The 27,702-nt window shown below is 38.6% G+C and overlaps 2 protein-coding genes and 1 long non-coding RNA gene across 8 annotated transcripts; 1 reads left to right on the plus strand and 2 right to left on the minus strand.

Moving 5' to 3' along the window:
* Positions 1-572: 572 nt before the first annotated feature.
* stard7 (StAR related lipid transfer domain containing 7) lies at positions 573-7,142 on the minus strand. 6 transcript variants are annotated; one of them, XR_003596576.1, is made up of 9 exons: positions 6,068-6,519; positions 4,945-5,108; positions 4,803-4,852; positions 3,888-3,998; positions 3,697-3,779; positions 3,481-3,580; positions 3,316-3,400; positions 1,465-2,278; positions 573-981 (listed from the first exon to the last, which is right to left on the minus strand). XR_003596576.1 is itself a non-coding variant. In XM_028025781.1 (9 exons), the coding sequence occupies exons 1-9, from the start codon at positions 6,517-6,519 to the stop codon at positions 917-919; spliced, it is 1,242 nt and encodes a 413-aa protein (XP_027881582.1). In that variant the 5' UTR covers positions 6,520-7,139; the 3' UTR covers positions 573-916. The 6 variants fall into 6 exon arrangements, 5 of the variants coding, with proteins under 5 accessions (XP_027881582.1, XP_027881584.1, XP_027881585.1 ...); XM_028025781.1 differs by having other exon boundaries at positions 2,147-2,278; positions 6,068-7,139; XM_028025783.1 differs by having other exon boundaries at positions 573-1,605; positions 2,147-2,278; positions 6,068-7,137.
* A 985-nt stretch (positions 7,143-8,127) lies between these two features.
* LOC114149714 (uncharacterized) lies at positions 8,128-16,454 on the minus strand. Its single transcript, XR_003596570.1, has 2 exons — positions 16,359-16,454; positions 8,128-12,442 (listed from the first exon to the last, which is right to left on the minus strand). It is a non-coding gene; the product is annotated as an uncharacterized LOC114149714 (long non-coding RNA).
* slc20a1b (solute carrier family 20 member 1b) lies at positions 15,242-26,630 on the plus strand. Its single transcript, XM_028025742.1, has 11 exons — positions 15,242-15,561; positions 16,589-17,294; positions 17,413-17,553; positions 17,973-18,058; positions 18,242-18,338; positions 21,558-21,677; positions 22,671-22,946; positions 24,089-24,716; positions 24,840-25,025; positions 25,158-25,242; positions 26,105-26,630. The coding sequence occupies exons 2-11, from the start codon at positions 16,946-16,948 to the stop codon at positions 26,264-26,266; spliced, it is 2,130 nt and encodes a 709-aa protein (XP_027881543.1). The 5' UTR covers positions 15,242-15,561; positions 16,589-16,945; the 3' UTR covers positions 26,267-26,630.
* Positions 26,631-27,702: the final 1,072 nt, after the last annotated feature.

A 27,702-nucleotide genomic window follows, 5' to 3' on the forward strand; every position in this document is an offset into this window, starting at 1 on the left:
AAAAAAAGTCACATTTATTTCATTTTTTTTTTTTGGCTTAATGGTCAAACATGAATACTACATTAAATACTCATGATACTAATTTTAATACTACATTAAAATTAGTATCATGTACAAAAAGTTTTGTAGCATGACTGACAGTATTTTTCAGCAGCTGATAGATTCAGCAGTGCTTTCAGTAAAACCACGAGGAGCCTCTGAAGCTTCTCTGTGACCTTTCACCCAGACTGGAGTACGAGGTTTATACCTTATCCCATTAGACTGGACTACATTGGTTTAACAGAGACAATGCTGATTGTCCTTTTCTCTGGCAGGACGATATATCAAAGCTGTTCTCAAGCTGAAGACGGTGAGACAGACAAAGACGTTTAGATGATCTGGTTAGACTCCAAATTCAGGTTATTCCATTTTATTTATCAAACTAAAAATTGACAATAAATGAAAATAGTTAACATGAACTGCTCCTCATTTACTTAACGAGGTCATATTAAACTTTTTGCAATAAAGGGCCAATAAGAACAGCGAAAAAGATTGCACAGTTTGAGGGAAAGCCTTAAAAATCTATTCACACGTTTAACAGTAGCAAATATGTTTTATTGGGTTGAGATTTTCACTTTTCAGTTCGATTATGACAGACTGCTTCTGAAACAAACATTTAAATTTCAATACATCAAATTTCACTACTAAGTTTATTTAAAAAGCAGGACATGCTTCACCACTGAATTCAGGAAGCAGACTGAATTACACTGAAACAAGAGACTCACTCAGATGCATCAACTACAAATTGTGAACATAACAATTTAGTAGAACATGGAGGGCTTTGTTAAACACCATGTCGGTGTCAGTTTAACAAGCTGTAAACAGTTTAATTAGGCAAGGTTTCAATCCACAGCATGTGGTTCACTTTGTACATTCATTAGAGACCCTGCATACAGCTCATTATAAACATCGACGGAGAACACAATGACGTTTCAGTAGAACCTGCATAAAAAAAGAAAATGTATAAATGAAACTCGGGTTAGGTATTGTGAAGCTTTTTGCACCTAAAAACAATAGATGTGCCAGATCTACAGTAAAAGAGAAAACCACGTAACTCACAGACTGAAAACAAACTAAACAGAGAAAGGCAAAAAACAAGATTTGAAATGAGAACTTAAATATACATCCAGATAAATTGTCATGTGGCACGGTCTACGCAGGGCACTGCTTTGTGTGTTTTTGTACAACCGCCTCACTACAAAAACTTTAGTACCTTTTCTAATGAGGATTTATGCGTTTTTTGTAAGACACTATGCCTGTACTGCTGAGACTGCAATATCTTCAGAAGGCTGGCAGCTTTGAACACTGAGATGACTACAAACTCCTGTTTTTTTTCTTCATATGTAAAAAAAAATAATATTTTTTTTACATACAACTGCTTATCCAGTAAAATGACCCTATTGTGCAGCAAAAAAATACTACAACCTCCTCATCCATGAAATGCAGGAACCTCTTGTGAAGCATTTCTCACAGCGGCCACAGTTCTTCATCAGGCAGTGGGTTCATTGGGTCAAGGCCTTGCATTTCAGTGATAAAGTCCACCAGGATTCAGTCATATTCACCTCCCTGTATCAAAGTCAAGACAAACCACATGACTTTCCATGGAGCTTTGAAAAAAGAAAAGAGAGAGAAACAGTGCTTTGGCAAAAGCCTCTTCACAAACAGGAAAGCTGGCTGGATCTTATAGTTACAGAAGACACGCCACTGCCAAACCATGATGAGAGACACACGGGATTGGCTGGATACCAAAACTGTGCCGCCGTCATCAGTCTGCACCTTGTCTCCACAAGGATAGTAATGCCATCCATCATATTCTGGCTGCCTCATTCACAAACAGTATAACGGCATCTACCTGTGTCTGCAGGTTGGACTACAAACCCCTTAACTGTCATGAGGACACCGGTGTCCTTATGGCCCCATTGACTTGCATGTGGGTGTGTTTGGGGTGACAGTTAAGGGGTTCATTTGTAGCAGTACCCTAAAGGTTTCATTGGAGGACTTCAAACAGACTCAAGTGCAAATTAAAACATGCCAGAGTTGACTCCTGGACGACTTCCGTCTCAAGCGTAGATATGACCAGGACCACCAGTGTGTGTGTTTTCAGCACCTAGGCGCTCCTGGCTCGGCTGACGGTTGGACTCGCTGGATTTGATGACGCCGGTGTAGTCGTGAATCCCGACCTCCAAGTTCTTGGCCCGCAAGGCAGCAGTATGGAGCTTCTCTAGAAAGTCTGGCATACCTGGCAGGGAGTTCACCAGCGATTTTACTCAGGAACATATGATAAATACGCAACTAATGCAAAAAATTAAAAAAAACTCTCCAACCTAGATAATAAACATGGATAGCGTTCCTATAAAGTTGCAATTTCAAAATTCCAGGATTTCCCCAAATTTTCTGAAATATTATTCAGCTTCTGATGTAGGTATAAAATTTTTGATGTTTAACGTCAGTGTTTTTAAAGCATTAAGTTTTAAAATGGGCACAAATCAATTTTTAATCACCACAGGGACAGCCAAGTGTTGAGGATACAACACTGTATACAGGGTTTGTACACTTTTCAAGAATTTCAAAAGGTACGTTTTCAAACTTGAGCGCCAGACCGATCCTGTGCTTATTTTTCTAATGGGAGAACAGTATTATACTAAATTTTTTATAAAATTATTATCTGCAGAGAAATGCCAAAGTCATATTTTGTTAAGAAAACATTTCCCCAATCTCAGTGTTTTGAGAAAAACAAAATCTCAAGATGGTTTAGTAACAGCAATTTGATTATATTTCAGCATCCTAAAATGGGATTTCAGGTTAACCTTGTTTTGTCATGTAATAATTACGATATCCACATAATGTTAGTTTTTATGTTGTTGACTACAGCCTAACAACAAAATGATGAGTTCCCAATCATGTTTTTGGCACAATACCAATTTAGTTACATCAAGATCATAAGATTCTGAGCTCACTTTGTTATAGCCTTAATTAGATTAGATTAATTGTCACTGCACATTATTTTTAGCGGTAAAATAAGATTAATAGTGCAACTTTGCTATTCTGCACTGTTAGTCTTTATTCAGACTGATTATACCTAACAGAACAGAGAAGAGTGTAGAAACAGTTGCTAAATAATCCATTTTTGAAACCCCTAAAATCTACTTTTTAAGACAGTGAAGGAGGTTATTTCAGCTCCGTGTATGAAATTGGTATATTAAATATATTCTAAAGGAATGTACAGCTAACAAGAGTTAAATGTAGAAACTGTAAGTTTAGTGAAAAAGAGCTCACCACTTGACACCATCCAGCTCACACAGTAACGAGGAAAGACCGTCTGTGGATCATCGCTGTAGGTCAGCAAGTAATCAAACCCATTCTGTGAAGAAAAATGACAAATCAATACAAACTTTAAAAACACACATTTTTATAAGCTTGAAATATCTGAACAATTCAAACCTCATCAAAGGACTTATGAGGACGAATGACCATCTTTGACTGGTATGAGTGGACCCTCACAAATTCTTGAGTCTCTGGGACTCTAGGATGCTGCACAGCTCTACACAAAACAACATACAGCAAGTTATGAGATACACACATCATTTGGTTCATGTCTGTAAATGTGCAAAATACCAATCAAGTTTACAATTAGATGCAAATATTTATGAGCCCCACCTGGATACCAAGACCATCATGTTATTTTCCTCGTCAACATCATACCGCCGCACATAGACATAGTCTCTTGAAAACAACGGATACTATGAAGGAACAATAAAGACAATTTTGTTTCTAGAACTGAAAAATTGTGGTAATTTCTTTGTTTCTAATACATAAAACATTGCGGGGAGGATAAGCAGCAAACTTACTGGAAAGTGTGTCGCCCAGTGCACAACTTCCGAGCCCGTGTTGGCGTCCCTGTCAACCACTTCAAGCTTGATGACCAATGAATCCCACTTCTTCCTGTACTCAGTGTCCAACTGAGGGAAAGGGGAAAAGTGTTAGTAAATACAGAACAAGCATTTATGGTTTACAATAACCTTGTGATACAAATTTTGAGCGAATTTTTAAAAATGTTGCGAAAAAGAAAATACTAATTAAGTGTGTTTACATCCACGCGAATCAATCAGGCTATGTAAAGAGTAATTCCGTTAGATTCTGATGCTACGCATAGTTATAAGAAAAAAAAAGAGACATTTTTTAGACTTCCGTGCTTCTAGTATGGCACAAACCCACCAGTGGATGAGAGCGCACCACCCTGAGGTGGCGCTAGGCATTTTTGTTCCAAATTTTAGGCTTTTAAAACTCTTAGGACATTTCAGTACAAAACATTATCTTAGCTGGACTTTATCTTTATAATCAACAATTATTGAAACAGCAGAAGTGGAAGTTGACATTTTATTCAGCAGTGTCACAAAAGAATATTATTTAGATTTCTTGGCATCTGGACTAAAATGAGCTACAGCAAACAAATCTAAAAAACTTAAAACTTGCAAAATATAGACAAGTGTTACCTATACTGAATACAGATTATTCTTAACACAAAAGGGAAGTAAAGAGTAAAACAGCTCTTTATATTTTTGAATTAGGGCACTTCTATCTGTGGGGTTATATTCACTTGAATATCAAACAGCGTAAAAAGCACTTTTGGAAATTCCTATGACTTACAAAACATTTTTCCAAACCCATCTTTTTTCTGAGCTTCCAAGTAGTAGTTTCAGTCGACTGCTCTTCTAAATGTGACACAGACTAAGTGGAACATAATGAGATTAATGAGAGTTTACCTGTACATTGAAGAACTGTCTCGGTGTGACATCGTTGTAGGAACCCAATACTGCAGGAAAAAACAAGAACAAAAATGCCAACTCAGATTGTTGTCCTACGTGCCCATCAGAAACTTGGGTGTCAGATAGCAACCATACTGACCTCTGTATTCATAGAGCTGGCTGTCGGAAATTTGCCTCTTCCACACTCTGATATCCTTTTTGTCCACCACAACTTCCCAGCCACCTTCCTGGTGCCCGGCCCTGCTGCTAGACGGTGTGCATAGCTTTTTCACTGCTTCCATGGCTTCCAACTCGAGTCCACATCTTTAAAGAAATGCCAGTGTCAAAACAGGATTAGCACACAAGTCACAGCTCACACGATAGCTCACAGGGAAATTAATCCAACTCACTGAGGGTTGCAGTTACCGATTGGTTACAAGTAGGCATGGGCCGGTAACAGGTATCAATGTATAGTAAGGTTATAATAAATACAGAATTAGTACTTTCGTCATACAGTTCCTATGGATTAAAGTCTTGAAAATGAAATGCCAGAGAACACGCCAGAGTAACTAGTTTCCTGTAGCTGCATAAAGTGACACAGATTACTGCAAGCGTTACCATCTTGCAGTAAATGCTGCCCATAGCTGATTTATATCAGCTGTGGACAGCAAAAGTCCATCCAGAGGCCAATATTGTTGGCAACAACAGCACGACTGCAAGAACTTGAAATATAATAGCCTCCAAAAAATTGCTTCAAAGGTCTCCTTTGCAATTGGAGACCTTGTTCTGTGAGGACAACATTTTATATTATGTCCAGCTAGTTAAGGAGTTACTATCAACTTGTTATATTTGTTATATTCAGCACAATAAACAGTTGAAAACTATGACCGTAATCTATACAACATACTTAAATAATATGTTTATTTCTCAATTTTAACAAATTATTAATAATTTCATTTATAATGCCCTTCAATTAAAATCTCAAAGGGTACAAATGACCTCAAATAATAGACTACATTAGTAGCAAATTGGTGCCTTTTTTGTTATGAATAAAAATAAGCTGGCCATGTTACAAATTATTTTACAATTTTATGTAAATAACATGCTATTTTTACTGAAGGTAATGAAAATATACATGGAAATGCATTAAAACTAATGTCTTTAGTTACAAGATTTTCAACAAGAGGGCAATTTCTTTGTCAAAGTACCAGTTTTAGTTCCCTAAAATAGGATAGTATCTCTCCATCCCAACTGTCCATGGGTGAAGTGCAAGAAATCCTCACCTGCGGATCTCCTCATCTTGTATCTTCTCAATGTCCCACAAGAAGACCCCAGCCAGAGCCGCCACAAGCTTCCCTGTGGGGGCGTGATTGTTCTGAAATCTGCGCCAAATGTTGCCAACCAGGGTCCACCTGGTCCGCTCGGAGTACAGGTTGGAGTAAAGCTCGCCCACTTGGCAGGCCCGCCGCAGCCTTTGACCGGTCACAAAGCCACAGTGGTCAGCAAATATGGACAGCAGACCCTTCTTTTTCTTCTGACCCGAGGCCCTGTTGGAGCCCACACCTGCTCTCTGGAGCCAGGAGAGCAGCAGGCCCACGTTCCTGCCCAGCATCGGGAACCTCTGGAGTTTCTCCATGCCCTCCTCCACTGTACATCCGAGAGACCTGCTGCTCTGGAGCCGCATTGTATTGACTCCGATCTCGCAGATGGGACGTCGGGGCACAGAGTGAAACATGACTGACAGCTGTGACCGTGACACAAGGTCCCACAGATAAATACCAATGGCAGGACGGTGCAGCAGCAACGTTACCAAGCTAAGTTTTTAAACAACCCGGATGTCAGAAAAGAACCACCATAGATTACCTCTGCGTGTATAAAGAAGCAGGGTTTTAGTTAGCAGTAGTCATAACTTCGCTCTGGTAGCAACTCTTGCTGTCAACCCCTGTGTGAACACGCTACATGTGTCGTTAGCATTAGCTAGCAGGCTTTCATACTAACGATTTCGCCTCAAAAATAAACAAACCCCTCTGACGCCACTTTTATATTCGTACTGAAACATAAAAATGTGCAACATAAACGATATGATCACACCAGACCTCTATTAACTTGGTTTTCTCTCCTTATGACAGACTCGCGCTTTCCAAACTCTACCATCTCATTTGACCTCCTCTTCCTTTCGTGTCTTTCACGCCCACTCCTAAGGCCCGCCTTCCTGAGCGGAAGTTAGCAGTGTATGGCATTTCTGATTGGTCGAGAGGGATGCCTGTCAAAGCTTCAGGCGCTTAAGTGCCAGCATGTGTGTATGTCCCCTTCTTCCCTCAAAGCCCTAAAACCTGATCCAGGATCGGTGTTATAGAAAAGCAGAAATGACGAGATATAAACAGGAAGTGAAAGTCGCCCTCAAGTGGTACAGTTCAAAAAACAAACAAACAAATCTTTAGCCAACATTTACACTATTGTACAAAAATGTAATCGTATAGTACGAATGATTTAGGGTTGTCATAGCTATCCGTGACGTAAAATACAGAATAATAAACAGAATATATAATATATATATAATATATATAAATATATATTAATATAATCATATATATTAATATAATAATATATAATACAGAATAAATACAGAATAATTTGGCAGTTAAGTGTTGCGTTTCGTATTGGAGCGATACGGAAAGCGATTTGTTCTGTATTTTTATACATATCAAAAACACTCCTGTTACACACAAACATCAAAACTAAAGGTAACAATAATAAACAAAATAAAACACATGAAATATTAACCGCACGCCTTGCTGCTTTCAGAATCCGCGTCATTTTAAAACTATGAAAACGCTTGCAAGCATACAGACGCGAGTAAGGAGACGCACATCCCTGCTGAACGGCGTCAGTGGGGATAAATAAGACGAACGATCAGACATCATGGATCAGGGGAGCAACACAACACGTAAGTTAAGAAAGCACATGATCCAGTCACTTCATTCCTCAACCATCTCCTGAAACTGATATGGATGATTGATTCAGCTTCCAATTGTCCTTTTAGTAAAATATTGTTGTTTGGTTGATTGCTTAGGATGTTAAGTTTGAATGATGAAATATTTGCTATATAGCCAATTAAGGCTAAATCACAATTTAAAGAACAAACTGTGCTAATACATTAACAGCAAGTATTGTGAAGACAAAACGTTTATTTATTTTAATATCTATACATTTTTTTTTAGATTTAAAACGTTTGCTTGGGTTGTGTGTTTTATTTGGATATGTTGATATTTTTGAAGAATACAGTGTTCAGTGATTTGGGTAACCTAAGTCCCATTAAACAATAAGACAGACAGCAGACAAATACTGTTAAATTTAATTTATTACGCATTTTGTATGTGCATTAAGAAGAGTAAATTAATTAAGACAATGTAGTTTCTAAGTTTATGAAGTTTCCAAGTATAAGTTAGCATCTCCATCCACACTCCATGCCACTTGGTGGCAGTTATGTACCAATGTCAGCTATCATTAGTGACAACCAGCATCATGACAACTAAAAAAAACAGCTAATTGAGACAGAGTTGCAGAGAAGTTTGATGCAGGGTTAGGTTATAAAACAATACAACAAAGATTTTGACAAAACACAGAGCAGTGTTCATTTTGTCACCCAAAAATGGAAAAAAGCAAGTCACATCTACAAATCTTCTTGGAGTTGGAGAGCAGAAGAGCTGCCTCGAGTTATATGGGAACTGTGCAGATCCATGGCTCAGGTGGGAGAATCTGGTGAGAGAACAAATTTTAGACATAAATCTACCCTTTTGTGAAAACTGAAACTCCACATCCTTCTCGCCATTACGCTACTATGTTTGTAGCAGCATCAGGCTGTGGGTGTGGTTTTCTTCAGCAGAGACAAGGAAGGTGACCAGAAGTGATGACAAATCCTGAAAGAAAATCGGTTTGTGACTGCAAAAGACTAGACTGGGGCAGTGGTTTGTCTTTCAGTAGCATATTGACTGGGAATACTGCAAGATTGTTTAGATCAAACAATTTTCCTGTCAGAATTGACAAAAATAAAATCCAACTGAGAATCTGTTGCAAGAGCAATATGTTCTCCATCCAAGCTGCATTTCAGTCTCTAAAAGTGCAAAGTGGTGACATACCCCAAATATTTCCAGCTGATTTTGCAGTGAAAGACAAATCTTGCAAATGCATTCCACACACTTGCCTGATTCTTAATAGAAAATAAGAAATGCTGTATTGTCTCCTCTCACAAAACAAACATATACTCTTCTGAGTTGGTATACCACACATAGTTCCAATAAAATACACGTGTTTGTGGTTGCAACGTGTCAAAAAAGAAAAAGCGAGATGGGCGTGAACACTTTTGCAAGGATCTCACTGTACTGACCAAAAATGTAGTGTATGAGCCTCCCTAATTGTAGTAATCATAACAACACTTCCTTTAAGGGTAAACAGAATGTTATACTGGATACCAGTAAGTAATTTTTGCAAGTCATGACTCATCAGTGGAAGGGAACAGAATGACAGATATAGAGACCAGGGGACTCAACTCTGTCTGACACCATTACAAAATTACAAAGATCCCAAAGTCCCATACAACAAATTAACTTCCCCTGTTCAATATGAGTACCAGTAATATAAAATCCTTATCAGATTTAAAGGATCTTGTCTCATTTACAATTTAATAAACAAGCTCTGTTAACTCATTTTATACCGAAACTGAAAATATTCCTACAAAAGATATAGTTTACTTTCGCTTACATTATTTATGTAAAATTAGGTATAAACTCAAACCCTTGTGTTTATTTTTTGTAAAAAAAAACAACAACTAATAACAATAAAAAATAATATTAATAGTAATTTGTTCATATGAAAATTGACCTCAAGCAGCAAGATAGTAGAAACAATTCAATTGTAGCTACCGTAATATGCGCCAGGGGGCGCCGTTTCACTTACGCAGTAAATGAGATTCATCAGAGAGCATTTCTAAAGTTAAAAATTAATTTGCAATGTAGATAACTTGCACCAGAAAGTTCAGCTCGTCGTATGTGAATGACACTACTTTGATCCCACTCAAGAACTGACATTTGCTCTATATTCTGCATTTGCAGTCCCATGAAAAGTATTCATACCTTTTAGGGGTGTGGGTTGGATTTTGTTTTTGTCTTTTACATTTTTTTAGTTATTTCAAAGTCCATTATATCTGATTTTGACTTTATCTACTTGACCTAGATAAGCACGTAATTGCACAACTGAATGAAAGTTATTACCAATTTGCCCTCTGAAATTTCTTTCTCTACATCTTCTTCGGAATGTAGTCCTGCTCAGACTGGATGGACGGTATTTTCAAATATTAATCTTCAAAGATTGCCAGCTGGCTTTAAGCCTGGACTTTGACTGGGCCATTCTTTTTCAGAAATATGCTTTGATCTAAGCCATCTGGCCATATCTTTAGGGTTGTTGTCATGCTGGATGGTGAACGTTTTCTTTGTGAACAGCAATGCTAAGTCTTGCTACAGATTATTAATTGGTTTTAGCTCTGGATTTTGAATTGCCCATTCTAAACATGCAAATATGATTTGTTCTAAGTGAGTGCTTCACAAAGTTGGGGTAAGGAACCTACTTGGGGTCATAAAGAGTGGAGTTCTGAGATTTTAAGTAATTAATTTTCTCTGCAATAATAATTGTATGCTGAACCAATAGACAGTCACAAATGTCTGCCACTATTATTTCGATCTAAGCCATCCCATTGTGTGTTTAGCACTGCTGTTCTGTTGAAAGGTAAACCTTCGGTCACTCAATTCTTTTGCTGCCTCTAGCAAGTTTTATTTTATTTTTTTCCTGGATTGTTGTGCCATCCATGTTGCCGTCATTTCTCACGAACTTTGTTGATCCTGTTAAAGCTTTCCCAAAGCATGATGCTATCACCATGTGAAAAGAAACATCACGAGATTGGACCCTGTTTAGAAGTAAGATTACTTGGAAAGTGACTAGATTTTAATTAGGTGTATCAGAGTAAGGGGGGGAGGGGGATGTAAATGTACAACACACTTTTCCAATTTGTCTTTAAGTATTTTCTTCTCGCTTCACAATTATCCTACAGTTGCTTTGTTATTGTCATGGAAAAAATTACTTTAACAAGAGTCTGGATGAGAAGGAAATAAGTACTTTATTAAAACCTTGCAAGGTGAGAACAGAAATATATGTGGTAAGACACCTTTTAAGGGAACAGGCCACTCCCCTCCACTGCTGTTATACGGCACTGTAGAAGTCTATAAGAGAGCAGCTTGACCAATCTCATGATGAGATCATGACACAATCTAAAGCAAAAGAGGGGTGAGGGGCATATTATAAAATTTTCCATTACAGTTTTACAATTTGTTCTCAAATGCATTTGAATCTTGAATTTATAATGTGAAAAAAAATGCTGAAAAGCTTAAGAGATATGAAGGTTTTGTAAAGCATCCTTACAAAATTATCTTCATCATTTCATGCAACAAACAATCAGGTTAAATTAAAACACAACATGTGTTTTGCCAAAGAATCACTACTGCACTAAAAGACATGTGACCAGAAAAATAATAAATTTGGACCCTACAGTGTTGCTTGAGATCATGTGTTTGTTACTCAGGCCGTGGTGGATTTCAGCATCATAAGACTGTGAGGTTAGAGTTTTGAAAAAACAGTTTTGAGTTTGTGTCCTTGTTTTTATAAAGTCTGCTTTTCTCACAGAGTCAAGGTAAACAAGAAGGTTTCTCAAATCAGTTAATTGCTACATTGAGGAAAGGTGGGAGCTGAAGAAGACACAAATTATATCTTTAGAGATTATGGACAAAGTTCTGGAAATTGCCATTATAAAACCGCAAAACTTACGTTGGAGAGTTTATGTGTTATCGGCATTCTTGTCATTCTGGTGCTTGGAAACAATTTCAACTATAACCCTTACTTTTGCATAGATAAAGCTGCCCTGATCCCCAAAGGTGTGATGTCAATAAACAATGAGGGAAAGCAGACAAATAGTTAAACCCAAACACAAAGGGCCCTTTGTTCCATTTACAATAAATCAGCCCTGTGTCTTTTGTTCTACCTATTGAGCAATGCTTTTATGTGACATAATGCATCTCTGTTGACCATATATAAACCAGCAGTGGCCAAAGAAAACAACTTTTGTTAGAGTGAATGTTCTTATCATTTCCAGCTGGATGCACTTCAATGAGTGACAAGTCTTCTGTAATGTGCCCAACATCACCGGCTCAGACTGTTTTCCTGTTTTGTTTTGTCCTGACATTGTTTTTCCAATTTTATGGAAACCAGACTGTGACGCGCTATTCTCCAGAGTTTTATGTGTAGAGGCACAAAATTAATGATGTCCTTCTTAAATCATTAAAACACCTTTCGATTATTTGGTATACGCCATACAGTACATGTGACTAAGACAGAACAACATCTGTCGTGTTTACAGTATGACTCAGAGAACATTATGTGCCATTGCCAACATTACAATAATCAACCCAACCTATCTTGTATCTTGTTTCTCAGGTGTTCTGTACTGGACCTTGATTTTCAAGTCTATGTGACTTTGCAGAAAGCCCAATCTGGATGTAAATGTGTTCAAACCTGCTCTTCAGTAATTGTCCCCCAGATAGACGTTCTACTTCCTGCAAGAAGATTCAAGGAAGACCTTTCAGTTCATGGTAAAACAGAAGAACAAAAAAACCTTCGATTCTAAGAATAAAATTTCCAGGAAGGACATATCATTTGCTTAATGCAATGTCAAAAATATTTGCCATAACATTTTTTGCTGAACATATTTCTCTACGAAATGCGTTAAAAACTAAGAAGAAAATACAATATCATCTAAAACATGCATTAGATTTAAAAAAGTAAATTATGCTTTTAGCATTTGAATAACACAGACTACAGAAATTTCTAAACTTATTTCAGCTTTCATCATACACATGTGCTGAACAAATCAACCAAAAAACAAAAATCAATTAAGAGACATTTTTTTTAAACACAAAAGGTGCAGCAACCTGATTGCAGAAGTGTGCACAGCACATCCTACACTACTACATACTTAGTTGAAAACACATTTTGAGAATTTTTAAAATTTACTTCTATAAATTAGTCTTCTTGGGTTTATGTCTTCATATCTTATAGGAAGCTGAAATAAAGTTCAACTGTTGTAACAAGACTTTCTAGTAGAATTTATTTATTTTACCAAAATAGTTCATGAAGAGGTGACAGATTATCAAAATTATCTCACTAAAGGTATCAGTCTGGAGGAGAGCACAAAAAACTGTAATATGAATACAGTATGTACCATAGTACTGAGAAGGGAATGGTAAAAAAATACTGGGTAAATAACAAAACTGAAACTTTGTTCCTAAATTGAAGGGATAAAAAAGATAAAAGTTGCTCAAGGAGGCCAAGAGACTGAAGAGACTGTCAGTAAAACTGTGGAAGCTGCCAGAATTTCTAACATTTCTAACACTTGTTGAACTTTTCATGTTTGACAAGTGTCAATAATATAATATATTTCCATATGTTAAAACTTAGATGAAGGGAAATTTGAGTGAATCCTTTGCTTAAAAAAACCCCCAACTAAACTTAACATTGTCCAAAGCAATGTGGTAGATATGGTCTACCAATGTGGTCTGGTCTTAAGGAACCAAAGTGAGATATTTGGGCCAGATTTCCAAAAGGTGTTTGGCGCAGAAACAGAAGTAAACATCACTGAAAGAAGACAAAACCCAAACAAAACATAGTGGCGGCCGCAACGTGCTCTGTGGCATACTGGTGGTCACTGTTTTTGTTAAGGTGCAAGAAATACTGAGGAACTTCAAATAGCAGGCAGTTTCCATGAAAACATCATTTTTTTTTATTATTCCTTCATTTTTAATGTGTAATATTTTTTTCACATTTTCTTCTGTTGTGTATTAATGGGATTTTGCATAACTGACCAACAAAAATGGCAGATAACTATGACATGAAAGAAAAATAATACATGTTTTTTAAAAATTGTTTATAATATTCTGTTTTCTTCAATTTACAACTGTCCCAGGGCTTATATGCTTAGTTGTTTTCCTCTTAGATTTAGCTCTGAAAGAATCTTTTGCTGCCATTAATTCTTTGCTTTCTCATTCACACTGAAAGTACTGTTGGACCAGTGTACTGTGTGTTTTTTTTTTTGTTGTTGGTAGTTTTTATCTGTCTTTTCAAACGTCCAGTCAGTCGTAGCAGACGGTTGCTCACACAGAGCCAGATTCTGCTGGGAGGAGTTTTTCTCTCTGCTCTCCCTACATTCAGGCTCAGATTGAGGTATTGCTGCAAAGTTAACTCAATTAAATCGACTGCTGTCGCTACATCCTTGTTCCTGAAGAGGAATAGCTGCAAAGTCAGTGTGTTCATGCAACTGACTGAGTTTAATTAGACAGAAAACCTTTTTATTTTATTATTATTTAAAATAATAAACTGAACTCGACTACATTGTTTAATAATGGGGACAAAATTATAATCAATGTAATTGACTTTGAATCTATAAATGTATTTAATTGAAAATCTAATTCAGTGTGTAAATTGTAACCACAATATTGAAAAGTGTAGCGTGTATCTGTATTTAACCCTTCTGAGCCAATTTAGGCTACTTTGTAGAACCATATCTCTCAATGCATTGAAAGTATTCTGCTGTATTTCCTACTCTTTTACATTTACAGACTGGCATTTTTGTCCATTCCTACTTTTAAAATACCTCTGTGAACATCAATTTTCCAGTCTTCCTGATTTTCAATTTGATGTAGATCTAGGCTTTCACTGCACCATTATAGCACAAGAATATGCTTTGATCTAAACCATTGGATTATATTTTTGACTAAATGTTAGGGGTTATTGTCCTGCTGAAAGGTAAACCTCCACCACAGTCTCAAGTCTTTTAACGCTTGTGACTTCTCTTTAAAACTATTTTTTATTTAACAAATTAAAACATGTTATGCAGACATGTTACCATATTTATTTCTGTTGTAGCTACTATTGTTCAAGTACATATCAGATATTTTCTTACGCAACATCAGAATTTGAGACTCCCAAGTGGAAAAGACTTAGACAAACGCGCCACTTTTTGCAAGGCGTGTAAAGTAAAGCATTTCTGATTGACTACAACTGGGCAAACTCATATTTATAGGATTACTGCTCCACTCCGTGTAAGAACAATGTAAAGTCTGACAGAATGCTATTTAGTTTAAAAGATATTCATTTATTTGTTTAACTTTTCCTAAAAAAAAAAAAAAAAAAAAAAATTAAAAAACCCTTTCCCAAGAAATCCGACCCATCCCTGTTTGTGTTGCATCAGAAGAATGGACTCCTTTACCCGGGGAGGGGAGGGCTACATGCGCCGATCACGTGAAGGAGGAACTGGAAGGGGCGGGGCTTCCTGCAGGGTGTATCCAATAAAAAAAGGAACCCGGTTGTCTCGCAGAACCGGCACGAGCAAGTTTCATACATGCGGTAGAGAAGCCTCCATTCAAACGGCGATCTTTCTAGAACTTTAAAAGCGTACTTATTTCCAATATAGGCGTTGTCGTAGATATATATATTTTTGACGCAATCATTTCTTTGTTTTAGTGAGGACAGCTTTTGAAGGGATATTTTTTAATCTGTTTAATTTTTCCTTATCCCGCGCGCGCTATCGCAAAGAACCGTTTGTGAACGCGCGCGCGCGCTAATTAGCTTACCGGCTAAAAGGAAGTATTTTCTTCTGGACCGACTGTCGTAACTTGTGGTAAGTTTACAACTTTAATATCTTCGTCAGCACTTTGAGCCCTCTTTTTCTGGTTTAGAGGCATGGTACTGTATTTTAAGGCTGTATAACAACTGCCGATGTTACCCTACAGCTAATGGCAGCTCGAACAATGTTGTCATCACAAACATCAAGTGAGCTGTGAATAGTAAACTGGTTCACTTATTGCGAACTAAATATTTTCTAAGCTTTAACTAAATTACAGTTGTTGCCAAAAAATAGGATATGGGGCGTGTACCTTTTTACATAAATTGTCATATAAGCGAACATTTTTTTGTTTAGAAAAAGGTTACCGTCCTTGACATCAATACTGTTGATATACATTAAAACGTTCTATTTATTGGATGAAAACTAAACTGGGTCAAGACGCAGAAGATCCACTTAAACGATGAGGTACTGCATCTGCAACTGGAGGAGACTGTACCGGCTCACATCCGGTTGCATCCCCCCTCGTACGAAAAAATAGAAAAACTCGGCAAACATAAGTTATATAAAACATCTTTTGCCCACAGCAGCGAGTATGGCGGTCACAAAGAGGAATTAAAGACTACACTGTATCTCTCACTGCTTCTCTGTTGTCTAGACAGTCTGAGCCGCACTACAGAAGGAGCTCGTGTTCATTGCTTAGCGTGAATGAGTGACGACACGTGCACACGTAGTAAAATCGTGCCTCCACTTAAGATAAATACGCCTTTTAACTCCACACTTCTTTTAATAAATGCGATTCCTCTGACCAGGCAGCTGTAAACAAAATGTTTGATGCATCGACCGAGATATACCAAAGGTCGTTATTGATCGGAGACTCTTCGTGCGCCATTTCCTCAATATGGCTTCCCTTTTAGCTTTCTGGAAAGCACGCAGCTGACGATCTTCCGGTATAGGCAGTGGCTTCTGAATTTTCATGCCGTCATATGCCACGTAAAAAGAGGCTTTTGTCAATTTAATTATTGTTTTGGTGACTGTCCATAGAGATTAAAGGGTTTTTTTTCTTTCTGTTTTCTCTTTTCAGAATGTTCCCCTGCCTACCTGCAGTCACAGTTGCACAATGGCTGGTTGCACCCTCTGCTTGATAACCAAGCACCACAACAGCAGCAAAAAATCTAGTATAATTGCTGGATAGCAATAAATCTTTTGTTATACCTCTAGTTTACTTTAATTAATTTCTGGTCAGTCCCAGATTTTTACAAGTTTGCACTGCTGAATCTCAGTAACTCGGCTTATAGAAAAGCTATTTATTTATTATTGTTATTTACATAATACCTCTTGAATTTATTGGCTGCTGTTTAAAAGTAGCCTTATTGAAATAGTTTGTTTTTACATTACTTTCCCTTAAAATTGTGAAGTAATTCAAATCTAGTCTACAATCATGGTTTCACCAACTACAGCTGCAGTTATTTTGGCTACTGCTGCAGCAACAGTGTCAGGCACTCCTATGACAGACTACATGTGGCTGCTGATCGTTGGCTTCATCATCGCATTCGTCTTGGCCTTTTCCGTGGGTGCGAATGATGTGGCAAACTCATTTGGCACAGCTGTTGGATCTGGGGTTGTGACCCTGCGACAGGCCTGCATTCTGGCTACGGTGTTTGAGACTCTGGGTTCTGTCCTTCTCGGGGCAAAAGTGAGTGAAACCATCCGCAAGGGTATCATCGATGTGGGCATGTACAATGGCTCTGAGCATGTGCTGATGGCTGGATCTGTCAGTGCCATGTTTGGTAAGTAACTTGTACATAGTTTAAAATTCCCTTTTGGGAGAAAAAAGCATATAGAGCTTTAAAGTAGCTGATTTTTTTTTAGTTTGTCCTCTAATTTTCTTTCTTTCTTTCTCTATAGGTTCTGCTGTATGGCAGCTGGCTGCCTCTTTCCTTAAGCTCCCCATTTCTGGAACACACTGCATTGTTGGTGCTACAATTGGCTTTTCGTTGGTTGCCAAAGGTCAGCAAGGAGTCAAGTGGCTTGAGCTTCTTCGTATAGGTAAGGAAGACATTTTACTTACCCTCAATTTACTATAGCCTGCATTTACGCTTCAAATATCTTATATAAATGCATATAATGTGTAAACTAGACATGAAGAGAATAAATAACAGTGATTTACAGTGGGAATGTTTCTGTTATGCTATAAACTATTAAAATGTATATATTTGAGGCTTGGCTGGATTTTTGTGATAGTAGGTTAAAATCTATAGTAACTGTTATGAAAACTTCTGTATATTGCAAGAAATTTTGAATCTGGTTGAGTGCGACAGACCTGACAAGACACTTGAATTGCCACAGTTGTATTTGACTTGCTGAATAACTTAAGCAATTTTCTAAGGATGTTGGATTTTGGAACTGGTTAATAAGTAAAAAGAAAAAAGTTACATTTGATGTTAAATCAGAGTTTCTGTTTTCAGTTGCTTCCTGGTTCCTGAGTCCCCTTTTGTCTGGAATAATGTCGGCTGTGGTTTTCTACTTTGTGCGCATGTTCATCTTGCAAAAGGTATGAACATTGCTACAAATCAGCTGATTTTTCTAAGCTAGGAACTTGATGTCTTTGTTTCACAGCATGGAAATTCTGTTCTGTCTCTATATGTCCACATGGATCACATTAAATGTATGACCTTGTAGCTGTTTAAGTGTAGTAGAACCTGTAAATCTGAATTATTTTGTTTCTGTTCCACAGAAAGACCCTGTGCCTAACGGCCTGAAAGCCCTGCCTGTCTTCTATGCCGTGACCATGGGGGTCAACCTGTTCTCCATCTTGTTCACTGGAGCGCCGGGTGAGTATCATTGTCTCGTTTTTCTCTACGTGACTGCCAGCAGCCAAAACCTAAAATAAACGGCTCCCTCAGACAGCCGGATGCCCACGCAAATATTCCAGGCAGAACCAGACTGTTTACCACTTTCACAGAAGGCGTGTTTATTTTAACATGTTTTTGAGGCCCTCTTGTTTGTGGTTCTGTGTGGGTCATAGCTGGAATGAAGTTTAAGAGTGGAGCACAACAAGGGAATGGAAACTAGAATTAACTCTGAGCATCTTCAGACTTCAGAGAAGTAAAGATGAAGTGGTTGTGATTTTTCTTGTGCCTCTTGTTGTTATGGTAATGTTCTTGATAATTGTTAGTTGTCTTGACCTTCTGGAAGCATTTTATTAAATGAGGTGCTTTTGCTCCTTTTTGTTTTCTTCTCTCTGCAGGGCCAAAAAGTTCAAGATGTTAGCTGGCCTGGGCCTTTAAATGGCGGCTACAGGCCAGAGTTTGACCACATTTGGTGTGCAGATGTGCATGCACATCGGCGCATTCAGAGGAGATCACTTGCACTTCCAGCATAGCTAACCTGGCTTAGACAGACATATTCTGTAAAGTTGTGTGAGGTCCTTCCCATCGGAACCCACCGCAATATACGTGAGGACCAGTAAATGCGTACCTTGCATGAAAAGGTGTGAGACTTCCCTTAGAGATCTTAACAAGCTGCCCCGTGTTAATCACATTAGATGAGGATTACGCACAGTGGTTAGAGTCACATTAGGCATTCATACATTATTATAGACAGTCGCAACATGAACAAGAATAAGCTTTTGAGAAAAAAGCATATATTACAGCTAAATGTGATATCTTTAGAAATCAAATAATTACATAAGTCTAATCCAGTAGCAACACTTCTGTAATCGGCTCTACTCTGGAATAAGGCAGACTCCTATTTTTGCTGATCTGTGTGCTTTAATGCAGCAGCTGCATCAGTATCTGCAACGAACAGAGTACAGCGTGTCCTGCAACAAGACTCGACTCTCCGAATCAACATGTTAGCACAGTGGAGTGAATGGAAACCGGGCTGTCTGCAGCATATTCCTGCACTCAGTTTATAAACAGCCATGTGAGGGGAGCTTATGTTGGCAAATGGGAAAACTGAATGCAGTATGAAGCCAGGACTTTAAATTTCAGCTGATTATCCATAACAGATGGATGTCTCATGTTACCTGAGGTCTTCTCCCCTTATAAATCACTCAACTGCTTTAGCTCCACTGCAGTCTTGTCCAGTATCAAATGATCTGCCTGTACAAATTTGTTCATAGTGCTAAAGCAAATGTCACATAAGCATTAATGTTAGTAGGGTAAACTTCTGACTGATGCAGACATCAAATTTCCCTTAACAAATTACTTGAATTTTTTATTATTTTTCTCAGACATTGGTCTTTGGATATTTTGGTGTAGCCCTGGAGACGACAAACAATCCCCATTATTACCCCACTTTATCGGTTATCAGTAATTGGCTGATAACTGAGTCTCACTACGTCCTATATTTGAATATCAAATAACTTGTGATTTGCACAAAACACACTCCAAAGAAAGATGCAAGGGTCTAATTGCTTTTAAAGATTTAGATTTAGAACAGGGGTTCTTAACCCTGATCTTCACAACTCATTGTCCTACATGACTTAAATGACTGATTAACAGGCTTCTTCATGCTGAGGATGTGATGAAATCATTTAAATCAATTGTGTTGGAGCAAAGATTCATCTAATACATGAAGAACTATGTGCACTGTGGAAGATCATTGAGACTGCTTTATAGAGTCAGTCACTGGCACTTCTTTATTACTTTAAATCTTCTGGGGAACATGAGGGAGTTTTTCATTTTTTTGATTGACTTTCTAAAGGTTGATATATCTAAGCAGCCTGTGGTTAGCACTGCACACCGACTTCATTTAGAATACGATGCTTTAACTCCAATCAAAAAACGAGCTCCTTGGGTCTGAGTTAAATATATAATTGCACAACTAAAAACTTTATTGGTGAGTGAGTCATAAAGGGGAAGTTTTAGTGGTCGTCTGTTATTGAAGTGGGTGTTAACTTGCACATGTGGCACCAGGGGAGGGAAAACAGACCATGTCATTGTGCTTTGTAGGCCACAGAGTACTGAGGTTTCAGGGAACGGTTTTGACACAGACATGGTTAAATTTCACTTCCTGTTGTGTAATATGCTATTTTCTTTTATGTGGAAGTGGTAACCAGTGTAGTAGACGCAGCTTCACTTAATTTTCCCGTCTCCTCACACGTAAGCGTACACACCTAGACACGCCTCCCCATAAGGGAGCTGAACTACTGGAGCCTTGTCGTCGTCTTGTTCCGGTCCTGAGGGGAATGCGCTTACATTGCGCAACTGAACAAACATCAATGTGGTGCTGCAGTCTTGTGTTGCAGTGTGACTCCGTGAGGAGAGCTTGCTGTCACTGTGCACTCTTCCCTCAAATCAACATGGCAGCGGACACATTTTTTATAATGCATCTTTGACCCTCATTTCCTTTTGTTTATCTTGCTCTGCCAAAACAACAAAAGGAAACCTCATTTCCTTTTGTTTATCTTGCAATGCCAAAACAACTTAAATATGCACACTCAAGGTCATCCTAACAGAGCAAGTGTCAGGTGTGTGTTTTGTAGTCTTTACTTTCTGTTCACAGGTAATTACTGCCGACTCCAACTCTTTGTTAGACAAAGATGGCTTCCTCCTCTGGGAAATTCAAATAAGGTGCTTGAACTGTGCTGCACCAGTTTTGCTGCAGTCTTGGCAGGATTTTACCCCCACTACGCTGAAAAGTTGCAGTGTGCAATTTCACCCACCTCCCTTTTTCTACTTTTCTTTCCTTTTGAGGAACTCGTCCGTGTGCATTTGTTTGCTGGGCTCTTAGGGGTCATGTTGACATTTGTGCCCTCTCACCTGTTGAGTGTTATGTAAGCGTTCGCATACAGGGGTACATGTGCTTTCCATTTATAACCATGTGCCATAGTGATGCAGTGCAGTCAAGTGATGATGCGTGTGCTGCTCCTATAAGACGCAAGATTACTAGTCTTACGTCTCAGGTTTAAAATGTCTCCTGTAATCCATGGTTTATGTTCAGTTTTATTCTTTCATAAAGGTAGCCTCCGCTGCCTTGTCTTATAAAATGTTCTGTTTCTATTTGCCTTTCTTGTGTTTTTTGTGTGGACCCTGGTGATCTCTCAGAGCTGGGAATTGACAAAGTCCCTTGGTGGGGCATCCTGCTCATCTCATTGGCCTGTGCTCTGCTGACTGCCATTGTGGTCTGGTTTATTGTCTGCCCTCGCCTCAAGAAGAAGATTGAACGTAAGTCCAAGTTATGTTTTCTTTTTTATTTGTGTTCGATTTCTGAAGTGATTTTTGAGGCCAGTGAACAATTGGTTCTCATTTAACTCCAGCCTAGTCACGTTGAGAGCTCGCATAATCCAAATGGATCTAAGGGATATACTGTATTTTATCCATGGATTCACAGAGATGAGTCACCTGACAGTATTGTCACCTATTTATGCCTCATAATCTGGATTATTTTTTTTTCTCTCCCTTCCAATAAATCAAGAGTTCTGGTTTTAGGGCAGAGCATTTTGTTAACCTCTTTAAATCCTAAACAGAACTTTTATTCTCTGTACACTGATTTGGTCGTATCCTTCTTCGTCACACGACTTCAAAAGATGTGACAACACAAGGCTCTCAAAAGGTTTAAAGTAGTTATGTAGGTCTTGTGGATCATTGGGTTTACTTGATAATGCGTCCTTTCTGGGTGAGCGCCACCTTACAAGTCGTTTAATTGGGTCAAAGTGATCCTCTAATTGGTCTTTAACTCTGACTAAAATAAGCCTGGGTTGACTTAAGATGTTCACATGGCTGGGTTAAAATACAAAAACGTGGGAGGTGACTGCAGCTCTGACCTTGAGGTTTCTGAATAGTGTAAGGTTACTTCCTGGTCAGCTTACTCCAGCGTGTTTACTACAGAAAACATTAAGTGGAATTTCTTGTCTTCTTGGAAGCACGAAATGTCAGTTCACGTGAGCCTCATGTTGTGTTTACTGTTCTGTGATTAGGTAACCTCTTGGCAGTAATGTAAATATGGTCCATTTAATCCATTTATCTGATCCTGTGAACAGAGGCTCATCTTTAAACTTGGGTAACATTACATTTGTAGGACAATAGTCCTTTGACTCTGTAACTACACAAGTCTTACGGAATCTCACAGATTATGCAGAAGGAAAACAGCGGCTCTGTTTGAATATCTCAGCTGGTTGGTGTACTTGTACGATCTCACCTTGATGTCTCTCCTGCCAGGAGATATCAAGTCTTCCAGCCCCTCGGAGAGCCCCCTGATGGAAAAGAGAGAGCTCAAAGAGGCCCACTGTCCCATCCTGAAGCAGACTGCCAAGGAGACGTCTACACCTGCTGCGCCAGCTGTCACTCAAAACTCCTCTGAACCTCAGCCGGTCCCTGAGGAGCGGAGGGTGGCGTTTGACATTGGAGAGTCTGAGGAGGGGGAAACTAATAAGGAGCGCAAGGTTGCTTTTAACATCGGGGATTGTGATGACACAGATGACTGCAGTACGAATGGTAAGAGATAAGGATTTAGAGCTCAATTTCTGTCAGGGCTGGAGGGTATGTCTAAAAAATGTTTCTCACAATATAGGCGTTTCATAGAGGTCTATAATATAGTTTTGTTTTAAATATCTAAATTATTGCCAAAGTGGAATGCATTTCCTTTTTTATACTCAGTTTTCTTATGGTTTTTGAGCTGCTAGGAGTCACGATGGTGAAACCTTAAACTGCTGCTGAACAAGTTACTCAACATGTTGCTAGGTAACAAACATGTTGATTTCCTAGCACCAATCTTGCTTAACTGGCTATGAGAGGTTGAGCGGCTGAATACTTTCCTCTGCCTACATTCCCCAAAATATGGACGAAATTATCTTGATATTGATCAAGTGTCTATTGCAGTATATGTTATTGATTTTTTTTTTTTTTTTTGCCCAGCCCTAATCTCTGTTGTTTGTTAGTCTTCGTGTTTTCTTGTTCTCAGATATGAACACTAATACTGAAACTAAAAATAGCCAACACTGAGTCAATCCTCATTAATGGCACCAGCTTCAAAGAATCTCGTTTTTATGATCTAGTTGCAATTAGGTGTCGTCTTTTCATTAACACCGTCAGATTTAGATTACCAACCAATTTTATTTGGAGGATTTCTAAGTTTTATGACATCCAAATTAAAGTCTGACCAAAATGGAAGTAAATTTAATGCAATGTGGCACTTCTGTAAAATAAATGAAACGCTGCAAAAAAAAACAAAATCTAAGTATTTTGGGGCTAGTTTATGGTGCAAATATCTTAGTCCACTTGAAATAAGACAATTAACTTACAAGTAACTTTTCAGCTTGATACAGTAACTTTAAGTCAATAATTAACATTGATGGGGAAAATACAACACATTCTTCCCATATTTTAAGCTATGGTATGGGGAAAAATGTCTTGTTCCACTCAGATTATTTCACTAGTAGCTGGTACTTTTCCATCGATATTTAGGAAGTACTGACTTAAAACAAGCCATCTTGCTGAAAATTTAAGTTACTTTTGTACTTATTTCAAGTGTACTAAGATATTTGCACTGAAAACTAGACCAGAAATACTTGGTAAGATTTTGTTTTTGCAATAAATAAGACACTTTATCTGAACTTTTTATTTTTTTTTGTCTGCAGCCCCAAAACAACTTCAAACAAACGACCAGCTCCAGCTCAACAACCAGCACAGTAACGGCTCTGCAAATTCTCCTAGCCAGGTCCACTTCAATAACCAAGCTCAGTTCAACAACAGACCGGCTCAGATCCCCAGCAATGGATACAGTCAGTACCACACGGTCCACAAGGACTCTGGCCTCTACAAAGACCTGCTGCACAAACTCCACCTGGCCAAGGTTGGCGACTGCATGGGTGAGCCGGGTGACCGGCCCATCCGAAGAAACAACAGCTACACCTCATACACTATGGCTATCATTGGCCTACACGGTGACTTCAGGCACAAAGAGGCGGACCCTCGTGTCGGCGAAGACGGCGACAAGGCCCCGGGGTCCGGCAGTCAGGAAAAGAAGCGTGTGCGCATGGATAGTTACACCAGCTACTGCAACGCTGTAGCAGAGAACACAACTCCTGAAGGCCTGGGCGAAGGCGACGTGACACTAGAGATAGTTAACGAGGATGCGGGCAGCAGCCATAGCTCTCTGGATGACAGGCACGAAGAAGACAAGCCTGAAGTATCCACTCTGTTTCAGTTCCTCCAAATTCTCACAGCTTGCTTTGGATCTTTCGCCCATGGTGGAAACGACGTGAGGTAAGGACTCTGTACAGCGCAGGTCATGTTGTACTGATAAGATAAAAACAGGTTGCTGGTGACCTTTTAACTTGCCCTAACTCTTTGCCCAGTGTGTGAATAACCTCTCTGCATCCTCTGCAGCAATGCCATTGGACCTTTGGTAGCTTTGTGGTTGGTTTACACAACGAGCAGCGTGACCTCTAACGCACCGACACCCATTTGGCTTCTGCTGTACGGCGGCGCTGGCATCTGCATCGGCCTGTGGGTGTGGGGTCGCAGGGTGATCCAGACTATGGGCAAAGACCTCACCCCCATCACGCCTTCAAGGTACAGAAAGCAGACATCACCCCCTAAAACCTCATCCTCTCCAGACATTACCGAGTTCTGGATTTAGCAGGCCACTCAGACACATCATTTTAAGTCCTGAGTGTTTTTCTTTTCTTTTTTTTTTTCCTACAGTGGTTTCAGCATCGAATTGGCCTCAGCCCTGACTGTCGTGGTTGCGTCTAACATTGGTCTGCCTGTCTCAACCACCCATTGCAAGGTAGGCCAGTCAAACTCTGCGGTCTGTGAATTTGACTGAGACATAGGGAGGTTGTTTAGTATGACGGAGTCTAAAGTAAGCAGTCTGCCACTTGGTCTAAATATGGACAGAGTTCCTCCTGAGTAATGTGATGCCTTACAAGTGTTCATAGTCCTTGGGCTTTATCACATTATGTTCATAAAACTTTAATGTGTTGTGTGATTTACCAACATTAACACATAAAATTACTTTTTAAGAAAGGCTGTTACTTGTGAAAGTCTGGAAAGTGGAGTGAACTGAAATTAAACAACTAATTAAATTTACAGTAAAGTTTTATAGAAGACGCAGTAAAAGTGAAAAAGGTTCAATAAAAATCATAAATTCATGAACAAATATTGCAAACAAGTAGTGAAATTGTATCAGAATGAAACAAAAATCAATCTTCTTTTCAATTTGTTAATCAAATTATTAAAATGCATCACTTATTGTGATAAATTACTTCTGATAAATTATATCTACAACTACTGATACCTACTCTAAATACATTCTACCCATATATTCTGTTACTGGAGACTATGGAGGAGGTTCATTTTCCAGCAGGATGAATCTAAACCTGCTGCCTGTGTTTGTATCATATTCATGTATTTGAAGTCTTATTGAAAGGATTTGGAAAGACTTAAAAATTTATTTCCACAAATGAACTCTGTCCAGTCTGAGCCTTGGCTGTCATTTTTGCAACAATAATTGCAGTAAAAGTTGATGGCGTAATGCAAATGCACAAAACCATCTATTTTTCTTTCTACTTGTGGAGCGCTAAAACATTTGCAAGGCAAAGTTTTACAAAATGACGTATCCAAGAGATTAACGACCGCTTTGCTTCCAGGTGGGGTCGGTGGTGGCAGTGGGATGGCTGCGTTCGAGGAAGGCTGTAGATTGGCGCCTGTTCAGAAATATCTTCATGGCGTGGTTTGTGACCGTTCCCATCTCCGGCCTGATCAGCGCCGCCATCATGGCCATCTTCATCTACGGCATCTTTCAGATTTAAATATCGCTTACCTCAGGCTGACGACAACGAAAGGAAAAACGTTTGAAAGGACTTGTGATATGTGCCTATGGTTCATATTCAACTTAGCTTTTGCTATTTGTTCCTTTCAGATCTCTGTTGGGAGAAATCTGTTTCATATCTCATCATTTCTGTAAATTCTTGATTCTTTTTAATTCTTTTCTTTTTTTTTTTTACTTTTCCAGTGATGTAAATACAACCATTTTGTGTTTTTTGTTTCGTTTTGACAGTATTGGAAATGCAGTAATAAACCTATCACACCTGTAATTTAAAGTATAACACATGCTGAAAGTAATGTAGATGCAAGAGCTGTACTTTAGGATTAAAAACAAGATTCATTGCTGTATGTCTTTACTCCAGAGTATTTAATAATTTTCATATTTTGCATCCGACTTTGTTATACGCCCTGAATCCGTACATTGCATTTGTTCTCATAAAAGAATCAAAAACAAGTTCAGCTAAAGTTGGTTAAAATGGTTTATTCTCCAGACTCCATTACAGTGTAAGATATAATTGTATACACTGGATGACCACATGCGGATTAATATGGAAAATACTGTATGCATTAAAGGGTCATTTCTTGAACAAAAGAAAACAAAGCCACGTGCACAAAGCCTGAAATTGTTCACCTCAGTTTTAGGATGTAACAAAATGTCCACCAGCGCGTATAATGTATTCCCAAACGAGTCCTTAAGTCTCCTGTTGAAACTTGATTGCATCATCCTTGATGGTTAATGCTTTAGGCCTGCTTTAGCCTTGTATTTTTTAGATCACCTTGTAATTGCTACTTTCAGTATGTTTTTGATACCGTTTGCACCTTCTGAGACGGTTAGGATACTTTAGCTATACACAAGTTTTAAAACTGGAAGTGAACTGATTCGATTGGCACAGAGTTGGCCTGTTTTTCTTCAGAATGGGGGCAAATATACAGTGTGTTGCATGTGGTCACTTGACTGCAATACTAAATGCATTTCAAACCTATAGATGCTGTAGTTGCCTTATTTTTTTATTTCATTTTTTTTTTTTTTAGGTACCAAAGATTTTTTATTTTAAAATGCACATCAATCTTTTGCTCCATATTGTGGATGGAAAAATCAATAAAAATGGTAAAAATACTCTTGTCTGAAACTCTTCATTTCAAAAATTCTTGTACATCAAAGCTTCCCTGTTTTGGCCTGTGACTGTGAAGGAAAACAAAAGGATAGGTGGGATTGTTTTCCCTCTTATTGTTGGAAAGCTGGGTGCAGCTCCGGGGTGGCGATGAGTAAGCGCTGGGGCCCGCGTGTTGCAGGGATCTCAGTCATACATCTGTGAGGCAGGAACAGACAGAATTCCTTTACGCCAGCTTTTAAAAACACCACAATGCAGTAGTTTTCCATAGCTTCGGGTTAATGAATCACACCCCCACTGGGTTTTTA

The sequence above is a fragment of the Xiphophorus couchianus genome, chromosome 8 (assembly GCF_001444195.1).
Source record: "Xiphophorus couchianus chromosome 8, X_couchianus-1.0, whole genome shotgun sequence".
NCBI classification, from domain to species: domain Eukaryota; kingdom Metazoa; phylum Chordata; class Actinopteri; order Cyprinodontiformes; family Poeciliidae; genus Xiphophorus; species Xiphophorus couchianus.